Below are 22,112 nucleotides of genomic sequence, written 5' to 3' on the forward strand. Positions count from 1 at the left end.
ACATAAGTATTATGAGCTTGATGTAGTTAAAGTATTGCAGTAAAAGTACATAAGTATTATGAGCTTGATGTAGTTAAAGTATTGCAGTAAAAGTACATAAGTATTATGAGCTTGATGTAGTTAAAGTATTGCAGTAAAAGTAGTGGTTTGGTCCCTCTGACTGATATAGTTTATGCGTTTTTTTTGTAAGATTCCATGTTGGTTGGAGCGAGGGTGACAGTTTAGTGATAAAGTGCTGCAGAACTAAAATTTGTAGCTCTGTACTGCAGTTTTTCCTTTATTAGGGCCCGAGCACCTAGCGGTTCACTCACACTCTCCATTCAAATATATGAGTATCAGTTACTTATTGTCTCTACACACCTGACAGTACACATGTCAATCAAACTTTCACCAGGTCATGTGGGTTAAAAGTTTTTACTTTTCTAAAAATAGACTTGATGAAAATTAGGAAATTAATCTGTTTTACAAGTGACCGGGCCCAAAACTTGCATGATTTTGATGCCACAGGTGTGAGCAAGACAGCCTCATACGACAAACATCATCTGATTCACATGAAATTTTCAAGGTGTGGTCTACAGCTGATATACAGCGACATGATGTTTACTTAATAGGTGTTCTCTAGAACCATTTAGTGGACACAGGAAATGATATTTAACTCCTTCATGCAATGTTCGATAAGAGTCCGGTCCAGAACACATCTGCATGCCTACAAAAAAGGCCCTTCGACTGCGCCGTGCCCCGATATGCGCAAGGGTGAGAGGGCCTGTTCATTGCTGCTTGCAGCTTTAATTATTATTATCATTATTATTGTTCTTCTTCTTCTTCTTCTTCTTCTTATTATTATTGTTATTATTATTGTTATTATTATTATTGTTGTTGTTATTATTATTATTATTATTGTTATTATTATTGTTATTATTATTATTTCAGTGTCAGGTGGTTTAGTCTCTTTGTGGAGTTTTTTAATTCATCTGTGGATACAAACAGATTTATGAAAAAGTTCATTTGTTTTGGTAAAATGAGGAAATGTGTGTGTTGGTGACTGTGGTTAACAGTCAACTAACAGTCAGACATTTGATCAGAAACATCTTCCGTTAAATTCTCTGTTCACACTTTGAGCTGTGAGTTAACTTGTTAAGTTCAGAACAATTTTAGATCTTTGTTAATGACTGGTGACCTGCAATACACACACACACACACACACACACACACACACACACACACACATGACTTCCAGTAAAGAAGAAGGAGGAGGATCAAACAGGTAGAGAGTGAAGGTGAAGGTCTGTACAGACTCCATTTTAAAGTCAACAGAGCAGAAGGAGGAAACAGTCTGAGGCAGGGTGAGTGTTAATATTAGAGCTGCAAATAATGATTACTGTCATTATTGATCAATATGATGATTATTTTACTGATCAATAGTTTAGTTGATTAAACTGTGAAATCACAGTGTCGACGTCTTCAAACGTTGTTTCCTTTGTTCTTTTCCTGGTTTCTGCGTCCTCACAGTGATGTAACGTGACACACTGCTGCAGTTAAAATAGAGAGAGGTCGCAGTTAAGAACCACACAGATGTTTATCTGAAGTCTGTTTGTTGGATTTAAACCAGAGTCAAAGTTTATCTTTGTGACATGTTCTTAATGCTACACTACACCTTTACGGTTAAAAAACTGTGTGCCTCTGCCAGGAACCAACACACCTGCTCTGTGATTACTGCCTCACCTATTTGCACCTTCTCAGTACTCCACATACCACCTACTGGGCAAAGAAGGGAATTACTACAGGTGAACACATTCACAATACAACAATGGCTCTGGGGCCTCGAGCCACTGGCTAGAAAACACACTGGTTGTAGTTAAAGTCATGTAAACTAATAAGAAGCTACTAAGTTGAGAGGAAGGACTGGGTTTATTATACTGTGTATGTGTGTGTGTCTCCAGTGTTACTGGTTTACCTCTCAGACTGCAGAAGATGAATGATGTGGAGGAAGAGGAGGACGGAGCAGAGTCTCTGATATCCAGCTGTCTGTCTATGAGGAGTGACCGGTCTAAAGATGATCCTCTACACTTCAGTAATGAACCTGGACCCTCAGACACAAAGTAAGAGACTGTTTCTACTGTAAACTGACCTGAAGATGATTCAGTGTTGAAACGTCATTTAAAAACAAACCCACACTCTACTACAACCATCTCCATCAGTTACACTACGCAACATCATTTTTGTTCCTGGGTAGTAAGTGATATTTCCTAATTGCTTTTGCCTAAAAAGTATAGAAAATTACTGCTATTCCCTTCAGACTTTACTCTTGTGACCTGGACAGTGATATTTTGAAATGTATTATTTAATAATTTATTATTATTTATAAATTATGTATTAATTAATTTATTGCGTATTATTATCATTAACATTCAGTCAGAAAAAACAACATATGAATCAAAATTAACATGTAATTATACTAAAGTTATACAAAAGATTTAGAAGTGAGTAGTTTTTCGAGATTTATGATTATACCATAAATCACTTTCACCATCATCGTATCCAGTGATTCATATGCTGTTTGTTCTGAATGAAAATGTGTAAATTTACCTGTTATTCCATTGGAAATGAGTACATTTCAAAATATCAATGTCCAGGTCAAAAATGGAAAGTTTGAAGGGAATAATGGCTGTTTTTTAAATACTTTTTTGGCATAAGCAATCAGGAAATAATACTTACTACACAGGAATTAAAATCAAGTAAAATTGGTAACACAGTGTTATTAGTGAGTAATGCCATTCTTAGTAGTCACACTGTATTTTGGATGTTTAAAATGACATTATGGATATCTGGAATGTTTTTTTTATTTTGGATATCTGGAATTAGAATTATGACTAGTAAGAATTGGATTGCAGATATCCAGAATGTTGATTGTATATATCAAAAATGTAATTGTGGATATCTGAAATGTTCATTTTAACTAGGAATAATTGAATTATAGATATCTGAAATAAATATCCAGTCTAGCTATTAAATGTTAAAAACTTATACTTCTTAAAGATTTTTAGATATCTTTCATGTAGTTTTGACTAGTAAAATCAAAGTTGTTGATATCTTGAAATACAGTTTCTACTAGTAAGAATATTATTGTGGATATCTTTAATTACCATTCTGACTGGGAGATTATTATTATTATTTATCCAAAATGTGATTACAGATAGGAGTGTGGTTCCATTAATCGTTGTAAACACTGGTCTCCTGCAGCAAACTCTTATCAAGTCTTCTTATATTGACATCGTCTGAACTGCGTCACTTCCTCGAGTTATAATTACTGTGGCCAATAGATAGTGTAACCGTAACTATAGGCCTGAATTTTAGACGTATACTGTGTTTTTCTTGTGAGGACGGTTGCAATCAGCTGTGGTGATGAACTAAATAGTGATAATATGACATGTTACATGTGTTTATATCTGCTCTTTACCAGAAGTAATGATGTCTGTAAAATACAGTTGCAACAGACCACAAAACTTATGGTTCAGATCGTATCACGGATTTGAGTCATAGATCGGATCATTTTATGGATCAGCAAAAAAAACAAACAAAAAACAAAAAAACAAACAAAAAAAACATAGGAGGGGACATAAAATTTGCTTTCCATATATTCTGTAAAACACTTACGGCAAGGAACTTTTGCACGTGGCCTTAAATGAAAACAACATTCAAGATATCCAATGTTTAAATAATATCTTAAAATATATAAAAGGTTCAGAGCTCAATGGTTAAATGAAATTGAAATACGAGGCCTGATACTTTCCCCCTTTAAATATAGTAGTGAATGAAACAACAGCCTCAAAACTTGATAACTTACAAACATAAACAAACGTTTTGTCCTGCAGCTTGTTGAACGTGCCACCAAACAAACATTCACTGGGGAAAAGTGCTCTGCTTAAGTCAGTTTGCAGCTACATAGCTAAATGGCTGCTCAGCTGCACACATTAAACATCATGTAAATGTTGCAGCCAAGGACATTTTAGCAGGCAGATGCAGGACTGTCGTGCCGCTAGCAATGTCTTTATTTTTGCCTTTAACAACGAAAACAAAGCAGTGTATGCTCACTCTCACAGTCTAGCAGCACACTTTCTCTGCTGCTAAAAATGATTGTCTTCTTCTCTTGGCTACAATTCTTCTTCTTCTTCTTTTTGTTTAATGGCGGGTGGCTGGTTACTATTGCTATTATTATTATTTATCATATCTCTATTATTATTATCACTGTTATTGTTATTATTGTTGTTATTATGCTTCTCTGTGTCTCTCTCCCCACTCCCCCCTCTCTCAAACGGTTGGGTTGAGAGAAAAAGCTCAACCCAACCGGTCGTTGCTCTGATTCTGACAATGAGCCATCATCAGCATCTTTCTCTTGAAAAAACAACTTTATGGCTTGGCTTACGTTAAGCGTTCGCTTCATTTTTCCGACTCAAAAACTCCAAATCTTCCGAAAATTATCTCAATATCTCCTCACGTGTCTCTGTTGTTCTCTCTCTCTCTCTCCCGCTTCTCTCTCTCGCCTGCATTTCTCCTCTGTAGGTGCTCTTTGCAGTTGCAGTTTTTTCCATTTCGTCATATGACAAAAAATGACGAAGATATAAAATAAATACGACGTCTGCCCCGTCCCATCTCGCACACTTTTACGCATGAGTTAACATGATTTTTATATCAACGTATCTCCGTTTTTACCTGGTTTATCAACACCAAACAAAAACTGGCATAGAGTTTCAAGCCAGCACTTTCAACAGAAGTTGAAAGCAACACTTAATGTGACTTTGTTTTTATGGTACAATGTCCTGAAACAGACTATAGCCTAGTTCTGTTCTGTTCTGTTCAAAGACACAAAATATGGGAGGAAGTAATGGAAATGTATACAAGCAGCCTGCTGCAGTTGATTTATCACTGCAGACTGACCACTGCAGCAGAGGAAACTGAGTCTGACATTTAACGTTTGGGAAAAGTCAAATGTGTAAAACTGTTGTATCACACTGACACAGAGGGAGAGAGATTATAGCAGAAACAGTGAGAGAGAGAAACACAAATGAAAAGATGCGTTATGAAGATATTTATTTGAGTTCTCTCTTCAGCACCACAACACAAGACAAAAGAGCAGCAGTCTGTTATTTTTCACAAGTGGACTTTCCTGTTTTGCTCAGTTGCCTCCTGCTTATTGTTCCTGACTTTTAATGTCTCATAGTAGCTTAAAGGAGCCCTGTGGAGTTTTCTTGTTAACACACAAAAGTCATGTTTACAATGACTTTGTTGATATTGTGTAAATCCTTGTGGTCTAACAAATGTGTTGAATCCTTTTCCCTCCTCATGAAACATTTGCAAAGACAATTTTTGAAGCTAGTATTTTAATCCTGCATTGTTTACATCCATTTTTGCTAGTTTACACTCTTCTTCTTCTCTGACTTTGCTGGTGCTTTGTTGTGTCTGTCTAATTACTTTTGAACCCTTGTAATTATAGTATTTATTATTTTATTTCAAACTGAATGTGCTGAGGCCCAGAAACTGAAGAACAAAAAACTGTGTAACTGTCCAAATACAGTCTGGACTGTTTATGTAGGGAAAGAGCTGCATCAACTTGTCAAGTCAAGTCAAATTTATTTATATAGCACATTTCATACGTAAAGCGTAAACTCAATGTGCTTAAAACAAGTAAAGATCATATATAACGGATATATTACATTAACATTACATATATAAAACAAATAAGATAAAACATAAAATAAGAAGATGTTAATATATAAAAACATATATGACAGCTTAAAAAATTAGAAAGTAAGAAGGTATTATTATTATCATTGCTAAAAGAAATAACAATAATAATACTGTTTCTAATTATAATTTTTTACCCATTAACCTAACTAAAAGCTTGTGAGAAAAGATATGTTTTTAGTCTGCTTTTAAAGGAATACACTGTTGTAACAGACCTGAGTTCATGTGGTAGAGAATTCCAAAGAGTTGGACCATAATGACTGAAGGCACCGTGAGCTGATTTAGTATTTTATTTTTTCCTTGATTTGATGATCTCAAGGATCTGTCTGGCATGTATTAAGAGTTGTGTTATGAGCTGTCAGTTGGCCATCACTAATGTCATGTGTCATAAAGAATGTGTTCATGTCCACAGAGAGAGGAAGAGGAAGAGGAAGAGGAAGAGGAGGGGTGTTTCTGTGGATGGGCAGCTGTCCTGCTGTTCTTTGTGTCAGGACGTCCTGAAGGATCCAGTGTCTACCAGCTGTGGACACTGGTTCTGCAGACAGTGCATCACCTCATACTGGGACCAGTCTGCTTCATCAGGAGACTCCTCTTGTCCCCAGTGTGCAGAAGGATCCAGAACAAGACCTGGACTGCAGACAGACAGTCAGACCAGCACTGTACAAAGTAAGACTGAAGATCTGTCTGCTGATGTCATCATCTCTGAAAACAGGACAGGAATCTACCTCCTCTATCCTACTGAAAATTAACAGTCAGACATATTTCTTTCTAATTATACATTTTTTTCTTCTCTTTCAGCAGAAAGTGGTCTGCAGGAGGTTTTAGATGAACATAAGATCAGTCTGAGGAGGAAATGTCAACATGTGACTGAAGGAACTGATGAAGCAGGAAGTGAAACCCTCCTCAACAGGATCTACACTGAGCTCTACATCACAGAGGGACAGAGTGAAGACGTTAATACCCAACATGAGGTGAGGCAGCTTGAAGCAGCTTCCAAGATGGAGACCCTCCATGACACTCCAATCAGGTGTCACGACATCTTTAAAGTCTTACCTGACCAACAGAAACTCATCAGAGTCGTTCTGACGAACGGCGTCGCTGGCGTTGGAAAAACCTTCTCAGTGCAGAAGTTCACTCTGGACTGGGCAGAGGGCTCGGAAAACCAAGATGTCAGTCTGGTGATTCTGCTTTCGTTCAGGGAGCTGAACTTGATCAAAGATGAGCAGTACAGTCTCCTCATGCTGATCCATGATTTCCATCCAACATTAAAGATGGTCACAGCAGAGAAGCTCAATAACTGGAAAGTTTTGTTCATCTTTGACGGCCTGGATGAAAGCAGACTTTCACTGGATTTCAACAACAGGAAGGTCGTGTCTGATGTCACACAAAAGTCATCAGTCAACGTGCTGTTGACAAACCTCTTCAAGGGTAATTTGCTTCCCTTGGCTCTCATCTGGATAACTTCCCGACCTGCAGCAGCCAATCAGATCCCTCCTACATGTGTTGACAGGGTAACAGAAGTACGAGGCTTCACTGACGCCCAGAAGGAGGAGTACTTCAGGAGGAGATTCAGTGATGAAGAGCTGTCCAGCAGAACCATCTCACACATCAAGACATCCAGGAGCCTCCACATCATGTGTCTCATCCCAGTCTTCTGCTGGATCACTGCTACAGTTCTGGAGCACATGTTGACTACAGACCAGAGAGGAGAGCTGCCCAAGACCCTGACTGACCTGTACTCACACTTCCTGCTAGTTCAGACAAAGAGGAAGAAGCACAAGTATGATGAGGTACATGAGACGAGTCCACAGGAGCTGACGAAGGCTGACAGGGAAGTTCTTCTGAAGCTGGGGAGGCTGGCGTTTGAACAACTGGAGAAAGGAAACATCATGTTCTACCAAGAAGATCTGGAGCAGTGTGGTCTTGATGTCACAGAGGCCTTGGTGTTATCAGGATTTTGTACACAGATCTTCAAAAGAGAGAGTGTGATCTTCCAGAAAACAGTCTACAGCTTTGTTCATCTGAGTGTTCAGGAGTTTCTGGCTGCAGTCTACATGTACCACTGTTACACCAACAGGAACACAAAGGTACTGGAGGACTTCCTGAAACACAGGGAATCAATACTAAAGTCTTTACTCAAGAAATTTTCAGCTTTATTCGGAAACAATGATAGGCGTTACCCATCTGAAAATAATCACGATTACTCATCTCTGGATGACTTCCTGATGGGAGCCATGGAGAAATCTCTCAAAAGTGAAAATGGCCACCTGGACCTGTTTGTTCGCTTCCTTCATGGCCTCTCTCTGGAGTCCAACCAGAGTCTCTTAGGAGGCCTGCTGGGTCGGACAGAGAACAGTCCAGAAATCATCCAGAGAGCCATCAACAACCTGAAGGAGATGAACATTAATGTCTCTCCTGACAGAAGCATCAACATCTTCCACTGTCTGATGGAGATGAACGACCACTCAGTGCATCAGGAGATCCAAGAGTTCCTGAAGTCAGAGAACAGATCAGAGAAGGAACTCTCTGAGTTCCACTGCTCAGCTCTGGCCTACATGCTGCAGATGTCAGAGGAGGTTCTGGATGAGTTAGACCTGGAGAAGTACAACACATCACTGGAGGGACGACTGAGACTGATCCCAGCTGTGAGGAACTGCAGAAAGGCTCAGTAAGTCCAGATGTGATTAAAATTATATATCAGTGTAGATTAGTAGTTTAGTTCTTCAAATATAAATAATATAAAATTCTTATTATTGTCAAAATAGTTCTCTACTTGTTTATAACTGAAATAATATGTTATATTTGTTATATTTAGTCTCAGATGTTCTTGAGCTTTTTCAAATGTTGTGAGTGCAAATATTGTTTCAGTTGGTTGTGTTTATAGTTGTTAAGTTAATGAACACAATTATTCTATTTATTTCTGGTAATTATTGGATTTTACAGTTTTTTCTTCTATTTATCTTCCTTTGGGTGACGGAGGCGTCATTCAAACCTGGTAAAACAAAGGAAGGACTTCAGAGGTTGTGGTTGAGGTTTTATTACAGCAGCATTTTATCACAACATATATCAGTATTTTAGAGTTATCAGTGAACACAGTAAAGTTATTATTAAATGAGAAGGTTCTTCAAATAATATATAATCAGACGTACAGGTAATACCTGATTTTACACACGCTTTAGAGTTTAAAATAATCTAAATCATTTTTATCTGTTTCTAAATTGCACTGTATTTATCCTATTTTTATAATAATACAAATTATAATAATAATTATTATCAATTATTAAACATAATTTAAATTAGTATGTTGCTGAGATATAGTGGTTTGGTAGCACAAGTAGAGAATAGTCATCAAATCAGCAAACTGATTCAATAATGTCAGTTATACAACAATATGTAAAGTTTGCTAACATTAACCAACATTAGCCTCCGTAAAATACTGGTCATACAAGACAAAACCCCTGAGTGTTGAACCAAGCAGTGGTGCCTTTTATTTCTCATTAATTCAACTTTCTATTTTAAAGATGGAAGTCGTGTTGCATAGTCTTGTTTTTAAATCTTTCTTATATTCTGTTGGTCACAGAAAGAAACTCTCAGGTGTTTTCTCTCTTGTTGGTGTAGAGAAGAGCAGTAGCAGGAAATGCACAGAGGTCTGATGAATATAAAAGAACAAAATAATTCAACGTTAATGGTTTGTTAATTGTGTTTTTGTGCTGAATCCATTTTTCAGATTTGCAGAAAAGAATGTTGACAACTAAACATCATGCACAACTACATATTTAATTACATTAATATTTAATTATGTACTGGTCTACTATTGTCAAGCCATTTGTTTCATTTGTGTTTGTCAACAGTCACTAAATTTTCCTTCTTATGAATGTGAACCTGACAGCAGCAGATAGCAAAGAGAGATGATTTTTCTCAACTGCAAGATTAAAGCAAAACAAAGATTAAAAGTCTGCAGATATGAGAGAGAGATAAGAATTATTGTTTCATTCAAGCACAGTGAGATATGATTAGCTGAACTAGGAGTGCTCTGGTAGCTCTGGTTAAGATGCACGCCATATAACCTCAATGTCAGTGGTTTGATTCTGGCAGCAGACCTTTGCTGCATGTCATTTCCTGTCTCTCTCTCTCCTCTTGTTTCTTGTTAGGGCCTGAGCCCAAAGGGCGAAGGCCCTATTGTATTTTGTGTGGTTGTTTGTTTGTTTCTTTCTTTCTTTCCTTCTTTCTTTATTATTCCACCACTTAAACCCTAAATTTGACCCCCTAAACATGCTCAAAAACTCACCAAATTTTACATGCACATCAGGTCTGGTGGAAAATTTGATAAAATGTATGAATTAATCCCTAAAGTGCCAAAATGTGCTTGAGAGCACCACCTATGTAACTAATATGGCTGCCACGGCCCGTGGGAATGTCGTAGAGAGATCGAACCAAAACTCAATTATTCATCTCATCAAGACCTACAAATCATATGCTGACACCCCTGACCTAAATCCATCAGGAAGTCTGCAATCTCAATTTCAAAATAAGACTTTGCCCCAATTTCCAGCCCTGAACAAACACTATCTCCTCTGAGGGCATTAATGGTATCGACTTCAAACTTTGATACATGACTTATCACACTGTGCTGAAAAACAAGTTGTCAAAAACTTTGTAATAACTCGAACGATTTGGATTTTATAAGCCCTGAAAGTTACAGTGCCACATCACCCTTACAATGTAAACCGATGGGGAGGCAATCTATGAGCATGGACTTTGTGTCAAACTGAGGCTTCTGACATCTAAACAATAAGCCTGACCACTTTCAAACCTGTATCAATGGATTTGCGACGAAATTTCCTACAAAAAATGTGATTTTTAATGTAAGATTTGGCCAAAGTCATGGGATTTATGAGGAGATTTCACAAGAAGAGTACTCTAAAATTCTGATCTCCAACTGAGAGGGAGAGAGAGAGAATAAGAGCGAAGAAAGGGGGGGGATGGGTGTGTGGCAGTGGGGTAAGGTCCATAGAAGAAGAGGAGCTTGATCTTCCTCTATTTTTTGAGAGGCAAGAGGGATATAAATAATAAATATAAAAAAGAATATTTGGTTGAAATAAACCATTACCAAATTTCAGTATTATTCATATTCTCTCTTCTTTGGAAGAGACATGAAAAATGATGCTCCAAGGGAGCTTTGTGATTGGATCCACCTCAAATTTACTCAGAATAGCCTCAAGACTTTGGAGACTGTACATTCTGAAGTTGGTGATTTTTTGTCCAAAGGTGTTGCCATGACGACACAGCGAATTTCGATGTCTCGCCATGAAATTTCAAAACCTTATAACTTGACTCCACATGGTCTGATCTTTTCTAAATTTCATATGCTTGTTAAGAGTCCCCGTCTGAAGACATGTACAGGCCATCTTGGAAAAATTGGTAAATTTTTGTGTTTTTTGGCAGTTTCCAGGCCTTTTATTTTAATGAACTCCTCCTACAGAATTCATCATAACGACTTCAAACTCAGTGTGTGTCATCTAGACTAGCTTATGATCAAAAGTTATCAAAAGATTTAGCTATCATTGAAGCGCATTGCCGTTGTGTGTTGTTGAGTTTTGAGGTTTCGCCATGACAGAGGAAATTGCTATAACTTTAGTGTAAATGCTCCCCCAAACTTTACATGTTTGATAAGACTCCCAGCCTGAACACGTCTACATGACAATATTCCATCAGTGATGCAAACTAGCTGAATAGCGCCCCCTATGAAATTTCAGCAAAGCAGCCCCAGCAGCAGGCAAAATAGTGGACAAAGGAAGGGATGTTTATCTCCTTGCACTGTCTGAAAACAGCCCGGGTCTGAAGACATCTACATGCCTGTGACAGAAGCCTTTAGACTGCACCACACCCCGATGTGCGCAAGGGTGTGAGGGCCCGTTCAATGCTGCTTGCAGCTTTAATTATGTCTCAACTGTTGCTTTACATTAAAGAAATAAAATGCCCCAGAAGTAAAAAAAAAAAAAAAAAAAAAACTGATGTGAAGAGCAAATGTTAATCAAAATAAGGAAAGTCAGTTTCATCATCAAACGCATGAAGTGAATATAAAAGGTCCTCTTTCATGATAACATATGTTGTCATATATGTCATTACAGACTTTCTAACTGTGGACTCTCAGAGATTCACTGTGAAGTTGTGGCCTCAGCTCTGAAGTCCAACCCCTCCCATCTGAGAGAGCTGGATCTGAGTAGAAATGACCTGTCAGACTCAGCGGTGAAGCTTCTGTGTGCAGGACTGGAAAGTCCAAACTGTAAACTAAAGACTCTGAGGTCAGTTCACTGACTGTAGCTTTGGTAGTCTTTTCTATATATTCAATTCAAATCCTTCACTGAAGTTTCAAATGTTTGGTTAATAAATTTTCATTAATTTTCTATATAAAAATGACTTCCAAAGTTTAAACTAATATGAGGCTTCAGCAGTCTGAGTTATACATATCAACTAAGTATCTTTGTGTTTCTTCAGTGTTTCCTTGCCGAGCTGCAGTGGAGGGATTGTAACTCAAAGAGGGAATTTTGTACTAAATATTCTGTAACTGTCAAAGCCTCATATCAGCTGAACTAATGAACTCATTTCCCACAGTGTAGCTGTGTTAGGAAGAGACCACCTCACAGTAAGTATGCACAGGAGGAATGATTACTTCCACTAATAACATGTTTTAATCACACATACCTACTAAACTACAAAATACAGGAAGGAGGTCATGTAATAAATAATGAACAGGTTTTTAGTCCAACATGTATGATTTCATATTGATCCTCTAATTACAGACTTGACTGAGTTCAGCAGCATTTTATGAATCAGTGTTGACATGAATATGTGTCTGAATGTTGTGGTGACATTTGGATGATGTCTGTTGAAAGCTGACATGATGATGATCCACAATAACACAATGACAAAGTCACTCTGCTCATTTTAGGGAAAAGCTCATTGATTATGACATAATGTTGAACTACACATTTTAATCTACATCATTTATTCTTTATTCAGATTGATTAACTGCAGTTTTATGTACATATTTTAATTTTCACTGGACAAAGTTTAATCTGTAGTTATAAAAGATGACTGATTCTTAAAGAAACTGTAGAAAACGTCCATTGTTAGTTAAAGTAAATTAATGTTTATATTTTTTGGTAAAGAGTCACATCTGTATACAGAAGATCCTCTCAACTAAACTTAGTTGATCAAGTTTACTTGCTGAAGGAGAAAAATATTTATTTATTATATTCTTTAATGTGTTTTTATGAATGATGTCTGATCACTGATATTGATCCTTCAGAACACACACACACACACACACACACACACACACACACACACACTCAAAGGGACTCAGAGATCAATGCAGGTGTTTAAAGTATGAATATAGTATTTTTATGAATCAGCGTTGACATGAATAGGTGTCTGAATGTTGAGAACTCCTCTTCTTTTGTTTGTATTTCACAGTTTTTAACCTGTATTCCATTGGGTTCAGCTGTTTGGAGTTTCCATTTTCTAAACTTCTACATTTTAAACCCTCTTCAGCTCTGAACAGATTATGAAACATTGAATGATTTCAAGCAGGAACTTTTTCTTCTAAAGTGACGTCATTTATTCTTTATTCAGATTGAGGAACTGCAGGTTGTCAGGGATCAGCTGTGTTTCTCTGGCCTCAGCTCTGAAGTCCAACCCCTCCCATCTGAGAGAGCTTAATCTGCAAGGAAACAACCTGTCTGACTCAGCAGTGAAGCTTCTGTCTGCTGGACTGGAGAGTCCAAACTATAAACTGGAGACTCTGAGGTCAGTTCACTGGCTGTAGCTTTGGTAGTTTTTTCTATATATTCAATTCAAATCCTTCACTGAAGTTTCAAATGTTTGGTTCATTCAGGATTTGTCTGAGCACACATTTGTAGAATTTAAATGTTTTCAGGAAATCAAAATCTTGTTGTTCTGTATAAAAATGACTTCCAAAGTTTAAACTAATATGAGGCTTCAGCAGTCTGAGTTACACATATCAAGTCAGTATCTTTGTGTTTCTTCAGTGTTTCCTTGCTGAGCTACAATGGAGGGATCATAACTCAAAGAGGGAATTTTGTACTAAAAAGTCTGTAACATTTAATTAGACAAATCAAGTTGGTGTCTACCAGACTCTCAAAGCCTCATATTAGCTTCAGCTGAACTCATTTCCCACAGTGTAGCTGTGTTAGGAAGAGACCACTTCACAGCTCACATCTTCACAGCAGATGGTTCCACAAGAGAGGAGCCTGAAAACTGAAGGCTCTGTCTCCCATTCTACTTTTAAAGACTGTAGGAACCACCAGTAAGCTGCATTCTGGGAGCGCAGTGTTCTAGTGGGATAATATGGTACTATGAGCTCTTCAAGCTATGATGTTGCCTGACCATTAAGGGCTTTGTAAGGTAGGAGAAGGATTTTAAATTCTATTCTAGATTTTACAGGAAGCCAATGTAGCAAAACTAAAATGGGAGAAATGTGATCTCTTTTTCTAGTTTTAGTCAGTACACGTGCAGCTGCATTCTGGACCAGCTGGAGAGTCTTTAGAGACTTGTTAGGGCAGCCTGATAATAAGGAATTGCAATAATCCAGCCTAGTAGTAACAAATGCGTGGACTAGTTTTTCTGCATCTTTTTGGGACAGGATGTGCCTCATTTTTGCAATATTACGTAAGTGAAAAAAGGCAGTCCTTGAGATTTGATTTATGTGGGAGTTAAAGGACATATCCTGATCAAAGATAACTCCCAGATTCCTTACGGTGGTGCTGGAGGCCAGGGTAATGCCATCCAGAGTAGCTATATCATTAGATAATGTGTTTCTAAGTTGTTTAGGGCCAAGCACAATAACTTCAGTTTTATCTGAGTTTAGTTGTAGAAAATTGCAGGTCATCCAGGTCTTTATGTCCTTAAGGCATGCTTGGAGTTTGTTTAACTGATTGGTTTAATCAGACTTCATTGATGAATATAATTGGGTATCATCTGCATAACAATGAAAATTTATGGAGTGTTTCCTAATAATATTACCTAAAGGAAGCATATACAAGGTAAATAGTATTGGTCCAAGTACAGAACCTTGTGGAACTCCGTGTCTAACTTTTGCCTTCATGGAGGATTCATCATTAACATGTACAAACTGAAATCGATCTGATAAATAGGACTGAAACCGGCTTAATGCAGTTCCTTTAATGCCAATTAAATGTTCCAGTCTCTGCAAAAGGATTTGATGGTCAATTGTGTCGAACGCGGCACTAAGATCTAACAGGACAAGTATGGAGACAAATCCTTTGTCCGATGCAGTTAGGAGGTCATTAGTGACTTTCACCAGTGCTGTCTCTGTGCTATGATGCCTCTAAATCCTGACTGAAAATCCTCAAAAAAACTATTGTTATGTAGAAAGTCACATAACTGATTAGAGACTGTTTCTCAAGGATCTTAGAGAGAAATGGAGGGTTAGATATAGGTCTATAATTGGCCAAAATGCCTGAATCAAGAGTAGGCTTCTTAGGAAGAGGTTTATTTACAGCTACTTGTGGTACATAGCCTGTTACTAAAGACAGATTGATCATATCTAGTAAAGAAGCAGTAACTAAGGGTCAGGCTTCCTTAAGCAGCCTAGTTGGGATGGGGTCTAAGAGACAGGTTGATGGTTTAGTTGAACAAATCATTGAAGTTAGTTCAGAAAAGTCGATTGGAGAAAAATAGTCCAAATATATGTCAGGATTTACAGCTGTTTCTAAGGTTCCTGTGTTTGTGGATAAATCTGTGCCTGTTGAGGGCAGGAGGTGATGAATTTTGCCTCTAATAGTTAGAATTTTATCATTAAAGAAGCTAATAAAGTCATTACTACTGAGAGCTATAGGAATACATGGATCAATAGAGTTATGACTCTTTGTCAGCCAAAGTGCTGAAAAGGAACCTAGGGCTGTTTTTATTCTCTTCTATTAATGCTGAGTAATAGGCGGCTCTGGCATTACAGAGGGCCTTCCTATATATTTTAAGACTATCTTGCCAGACTAGGCGAGATTCTTCCACTTTGGTGGAACACCAAATCCTTTCCAATTTTCGCAATGTTTGCTTTACTTTGCGGGTTTGGGAGTTAAACCATGGAGCTAACCTCTTATGTTTTATTATCTTCCTATTTAAAGGGGCGATTGAGTCGAGTGTTATTCTTAATGAGCCTGCAGCTCTATCAACAAGATTATCAATTTGGGAGGGACTAAAGTTAACATAAGAGTCCTCTGTAGTATTGAGACATGGCACTGAATTCAGTACTGATGGAATTGCTTCCTTAAATTTATCTACAACACTATCAGATGGACATCTAGTGAGGACATTTTTGTCTAATGGTGTGTAATCCAGTAATAGGAATTCAGAAGTTACTAAAAAAAATGATCTGATAAAATAGGATTTTGTGGAAAAATTATTAAATGTTCAATTTCAATCCCATAAATCAGAACAAAGTCGAGGGTCTGGTTAAGACAGTGAGTGGGATTATTTACACTCTGAGAGAAGCAAATTGAGTCTAATAATGAGGTAGATGCAGTACTGAGACTATCATTATCAACGTCCACATGAATATTAAAATCACCTACTATAATTACTTTATCTGTACTAAAGACTAAGTTTGTTAAAAACTCTGAGAATTCAGACAGGAATTCAGAGTATGGTCCAGGAGGACAGTACACTATAACACACAGAACTTGCTGTAAAGTTTTCAAGGTTGGGTGAGAGACTAAGAACAAGGCTTTCGAATGAGTTATAGTTAAATTTAGGTCTAGGGTTGATGATTAGGCTTGAGTTGAAAATGGCTGCAACTCCACCTCCTCGGCCAGTGTCTCGAGGACTGTGAGTATTAATATGACTGGGGGGAGTGGATTCATTTAGGCTGACATATTTTTCATGACACAGCCAGGTTCCAGTAAGACAAAATAAATCATATGATGATCTGAGATTACGTTTACTAATACGGCTTTAGAGGACAGAGATCTAATGTTCCACATTTAATTCTCTTATTTTGTTGTACTGTTGCAGTCGTGGTTTTAAGTTTTATTAGACTCTTCTTTTGTTTACTTTTGATTTAAGTGATTTAAGTGGTCGGGGGACAGACACGGTCTCTATGTGGTTTTGGGGACAGACACAGTCTCTATGTAGTTTTGGGTGGGTAACTGCTCTAATGGAAGCGCAGAGAAGCGTGTAGGACTGCAGCTCTGCTTACTGGTCTCAACTCTGGGTTGTTATGGTTTTCTGTATACAGAAGATCCTCTCAACTAATATCTGTTTTAAACTGATCAAGTTTACTTGCTGAAGGAGAAATATTTCTTTATTATATTCTTTAATGTGTTTTAGTGAATAATGTCTGATCACACACACAGACACACTCACACACACACACACACACACTCTCTAACACACACACAGTCACACACACATACACGCACACACACACACACACACACACTATCTCTAACACACACACACACACACATCCACACACACACACACTCACACGCACACATAGAAACACACTCACACACTCACACACACACACACTCACACATTCACTCACAAACATACACACGCACATACACAGTCACAGACAAACACACACACAGACACACAGACAGACACACACACACACACACACAAAATACCCATACAAACACACACACACACACATACCCACACAAACACACATGCACACACACACACACACACACACACACACACACACACATACCCACACACACACACTCACACACACATACACACACTCAAAGGGACTCAGAGATCAATGCAGGTGTTTAAAGTATGAATATAGTATTTTTATGAATCAGCATTGACATGAATAGGTGTCTGAATGTTGAGAACTCTTCTTCTTTTGTTTGTATTTGACAGTTTTTAACCTGCATCCTGTTGGGTTCAGCTGTTTGGAGTTTCCATTTTCTAAACTTCTACATTCTAAACCCTCTTCAGCTCTGAACAGATTATGAAACATTGAATGATTTCAAGCAGGAACTTTTTCTTCTAAAGTGACATAATTTATTCTTTATTCAGATTGAGATTCTGCAGTTTGTCAGAGATCAGCTGTATTTCTCTGGCCTCAGCTCTGAAGTCCAACCCCTCCCATCTGAGAGAGCTGGATTTGGACTACAATGACCTTTCTGACTCAGCAGTGAAGCTTCTGTGTGCTGGACTGGAGAGTCCAAACTGTAAACTGGAGACTCTGAGGTCAGTTCACTGGCTGTAGCTTTGGTAGTTTTTTCTATACATTCAATTCAAATCCTTCACTGAAGTTTCAAATGTTTGGTTCATAATTTTTCAGGATTTGTTCGAGCACCAATCTGTAGAATTGAAATGTTTTCAGGAAATCAAAATCCAGTTTTGTTCTGTATAAAAATGACTTCCAAAATTTAAATTAATATGAGGCTTCAGCAGTCTGAGTTACACATATCAAGTCAGTATCTTTGTGTGTCTTCAGTGTTTCCTTGCTGAGCTGCAGTGGAGGGATCATAACTCAAAGAAGGAATTTTGTACTAAATAGTCTGTAACTTTGAGTCAGACAAATCGATTGGACGTCTACCAGACTGTCAAAGCCACATATTAGCTTCAGCTGAACTCATGAACTCATTTCCTACAGTGTAGCTCAGTGTAGCTGTGTTAGGAAGAGACGACTTCACAATCAGTATGGACAGGAGGAATGATTACTGCCACAAATAACATGTTTTAATTACACAAACCTACTAAACTACAAAATACAGGAAGGAGGTCATGTAATAAATAATGGACAGGTTTTTAGTCCAACATGTCTGATTTCATATTGATCCTCTAATTACAGACTTGACTGAGTTCAGCATCAGAATTTTATGAATCAGTGTTGACATGAATATGTGTCTGAATGTTGTGGTGACATTTGGATGATGTCTGTTGAAAGCTGACATGATGATGATCCACAATAACACAATGACAAAGTCACTCTGCTCATTTTAGGAAAAAGCTCATTGATTATGACATAATGTTGAACTACACATTTAAAACCTGAGCACATGTGATTGGATTATAAATGGATTTTAATCTACATCATTTATTCTTTTTTCAGATTGATTAACTGCAGTTTTATGTACATATTTTAATTTTCACTGGACAAAGTTTAATCTGTAGTTATAAAAGATGACTGTTCTTAAAGAAACTGTAGAAAATGTGCACTGTTAGTTGTTAAAGTCAATTAATGTTTATACTTTTTGGTAAAGAGTCACATCTGTATACAGAAGATCCTCTCAGCTAATATCTGTTTTAAACTGATCAAGTTTACTTGCTGAAGGAGAAATATTTCTTTATTATATTCTTTAATGTGTTTTATTGAATGTCTGATCACTGATATTGATCCTTCAGAACACACACACACAAACACACACACAAACACAACCACACACACACACACACACACACACACACACACACACACACACACACACTCACTCATACACACACACACACACTCAAAGGGACTCAGAGGTCAATGCAGGTGTTTAAAGTATGAATATAGTATTTTTATGAATCAGCGTTGACATGAATAGGTGTCTGAATGTTGAGAACTCTTCTTCTTTTGTTTGTATTTGACAGTTTTTAACCTGCATCCTGTTGGGTTCAGCTGTTTGGAGTTTCCATTTTCTAAACTTCTACATTCTAAACCTTCTTCAGCTCTGAACAGATTGTGAAACATTGAATGATTTCAAGCAGGAACTTTTTCTTCTGAAGTGATGTTATTCATTCTTTATTCAGATTGTGGAGCTGCAGGTTGTCAGAGATCAGCTGTGATTCTCTGGTCCCAGCTCTTAAGTCCAACCCCTCCCATCTGAGAGAGCTGGATATGAGTGAAAACAACCTGTCTGACTCAGCAGTGAAGCTTCTATGTGCTGGACTGGAGAGTCCAAACTGTAAACTGGAGACTCTGAGGTCAGTTCACTGGCTGTAGCTTTGGTAGTTTTTTCTATACATTCAATTCAAATCCTTCACTGAAGTTTCAAATGTTTGGTTCATAAATTTTCAGGATTTGTAAATCTGTATAATTTAAATGTTTTCAGGAAATCAAAATCCAGTTTTGTTCTGTATAACTATGACTTCCAAAGTTTAAATTAATATGAGGCTTCAGAGGTCTGAGTTACACATATCAAATCAGTATCTTTGTGTTTCTTCAGTGTTTCCTTGCTGAGCTGCAGTGGAGGGATCGTAGCTCAAAGAAGGAATTTTTTACTAAATAGTCTGTAACTCTGAGTCAGACAAATCAAGTGGGCGTCTACCAGACTGTCAAAGCCACATATTAGCTTCAGCTGAACTCATGAACTCATTTCCCACAGTGTAGCTCAGTGTAGCTGTGTTAGGAAGAGACGACTTCACAATCAGTATGGACAGGAGGAATGATTACTGCCACCAATAACATGTTTTAATTACACAAACCTACTAAACTACAAAATACAGGAAGGAGGTCATGTAATAAGTAATGAACAGGTTTTTAGTCCAACATGTCTGATTTCATATTGATCCTCTAATTACAGACTTGACTGAGTTCAGCAGCATTTTATGAATCAGTGTTGACATGAATATGTGTCTGAATGTTGTGGTGACATTTGGATGATGTCTTTCTGTTGAAAGCTGACATGACGATGATCCACAATAACACAATGACAAAGTTACTCTGCTCATTTTAGGAAAAAGCTCATTGACTATGACATAATGTTGAACTACACATTTAAAACCTGAACACGTGATTGGATTATAAATGGATTTTAATCTACATCATTTATTTTTTATTCAAATTGAGGGGCTGCAGTTTTATGTATATATTTTAATTTTTACTGTACAAAGTTTAATCTGTAGGTATAAAAGACGACTGATAAGAAACCATAGAAAATGTCCACTGTTAGTTGTTAAAGTCAATTAGTGTTCATAATTTTTGGTAAAGAGTCACATCTGTATACAGAAGATGCTCTCAACTAATATCTGTTTTAAACTGATCAAGTTTAATCGCTGAAGGAGAAATATTTCTTCATTATATTCTTTAATGTGTTTTGATGAATAATGTCTGATCACTGATATTGATCCTTCAGAACACACACACACACACACACACTCAAAGGGACTCAGAGATCAATGGTGTTTAAAGTATGAATATAGTATTTTTATGAATCAGCATTGACATGAATAGGTCTCTGAATGTTGAGAACTCCTCTTCTTTTGTTTGTATTTGACAGTTTTTAACCTGTATTCCATTGGGTTCAGCTGTTTGGAGTTTTCCATTTTCTAAACTTCTACATTCTAAACCTTCTTCAGCTCTGAACAAATTATGAAACATTGAATGATTTCAAGCAGGAACTTTTTCTTCTAAAGTGACGTCATTTATTCTTTATTCAGATTGAGGAACTGCAAGTTGTCAGAGATCAGCTGTGTTTCTCTGGCCTCAGCTCTGAAGTCCAACCCCTCCCATCTGAGAGAGCTGGATATGAGCTACAACGACCTGAAGAGGTCAGATGTGAGGCTGCTGTCTGATCTTAAGAAGAGTCCAGACGGTAGACTGGAGACTCTGAGGTCAGTAGAGAGTTGGAGTCAGTCCGTGCTGGTTTCAGCAGTCTTGTATTAAACACAGTTATTATCAAAGCAAAGATCCAGTATTTCCTGGTGAACCCTCAACCTTCTCAGTGGCTGCTTTCCTCAGTGAAGCTGTGAGAGGAGAATGGTGACAGGCTTCAGGATTGAACAGAAAGACAGAGAGAGAAAGAACAGTCAGCCAATCAGATCAGCCAGAAGCTTGTTGTGATAATGAGTAGGTGTTGGGACTACACGTGGACCACAGTTTACCACATGTTTCAAGACTCCAAGAAACCTGAGCCCTGGGGGTTCGCACCCAAAGTGTGAAGCTCCACCCATGGATCCAGGTTATCAAAACTAGAGATTCCCCTCTTATCTCTCTCTTTTTTTCTCCACGAGCTGCAGCAGGAGCAGCTCTCTGCTCTCTTGTGTGGCCTGCTCACAGCAGACACACACAGTCTTCTTTACGGCAGAAGACGCGAGAGCCTGCCTAAGACTCAGAAACTAAGTTTCCTTGTGCCAGCAGCTAACACACAAGTCTGCTGGCCAGTTTAACAAGTACAGGAGCCGCGAAATGGAGTTAGCTTGCCGCTAACTCTACACCAAGGAGTGACCTGGGCCCTCTGTACGACTGGAGTGCTGTCTGCCCAGCAACGCCTGCGTCTTTCAGCTTCAGAGCCAAAGCCTTCTCAGCCTGACTCACCCACGAATTCACCGGCTACAAAGCAGGACACCACAAAGCATCTCTTACTTCATGGACTGGT

The 22,112-nt window shown here is 37.9% G+C and overlaps 1 protein-coding gene across 4 annotated transcripts; it reads left to right on the plus strand.

The window, feature by feature from the left end:
- Nucleotides 1-1,236: 1,236 nt before the first annotated feature.
- Nucleotides 1,237-21,429, plus strand: LOC137197536 (protein NLRC3-like). Of its 4 annotated transcripts, XM_067611028.1 has the most exons (8): nt 1,237-1,343; nt 1,941-2,099; nt 6,155-6,408; nt 6,541-8,410; nt 11,874-12,047; nt 17,821-17,994; nt 19,546-19,719; nt 21,175-21,429. In XM_067611028.1, the coding sequence occupies exons 2-8, from the start codon at nt 1,972-1,974 to the stop codon at nt 21,398-21,400; spliced, it is 3,000 nt and encodes a 999-aa protein (XP_067467129.1). In that variant the 5' UTR covers nt 1,237-1,343; nt 1,941-1,971; the 3' UTR covers nt 21,401-21,429. The 4 variants fall into 4 exon arrangements, with proteins under 4 accessions (XP_067467129.1, XP_067467125.1, XP_067467128.1 ...); XM_067611024.1 differs by lacking the exons at nt 17,821-17,994; nt 19,546-19,719; nt 21,175-21,429 and having other exon boundaries at nt 6,544-8,410; nt 11,874-12,060; XM_067611027.1 differs by lacking the exons at nt 17,821-17,994; nt 19,546-19,719; nt 21,175-21,429 and having other exon boundaries at nt 6,155-6,401; nt 6,561-8,410; nt 11,874-12,060.
- The last annotated feature ends 683 nt before the right edge of the window (nt 21,430-22,112 follow it).

Source organism: Thunnus thynnus, chromosome 14 (assembly GCF_963924715.1).
Source record: "Thunnus thynnus chromosome 14, fThuThy2.1, whole genome shotgun sequence".
In the NCBI taxonomy this organism is placed as follows: Eukaryota; Metazoa; Chordata; class Actinopteri; order Scombriformes; family Scombridae; genus Thunnus; species Thunnus thynnus.

Bases quoted from the DNA above. Each gene is read 5' to 3' on its own strand.
- LOC137197536 (XM_067611028.1), top strand. From the start codon at position 1,972: ATGAATGATGTGGAGGAAGAGGAGGACGGAGCAGAGTCTCTGATATCC. The intron at 6,409-6,540 runs GTAAGACTGAAG...CTTCTCTTTCAG, and splicing joins TCAGACCAGCACTGTACAAA to CAGAAAGTGGTCTGCAGGAG. The intron at 17,995-19,545 runs GTCAGTTCACTG...TTCTTTATTCAG, and splicing joins TGTAAACTGGAGACTCTGAG to ATTGTGGAGCTGCAGGTTGT.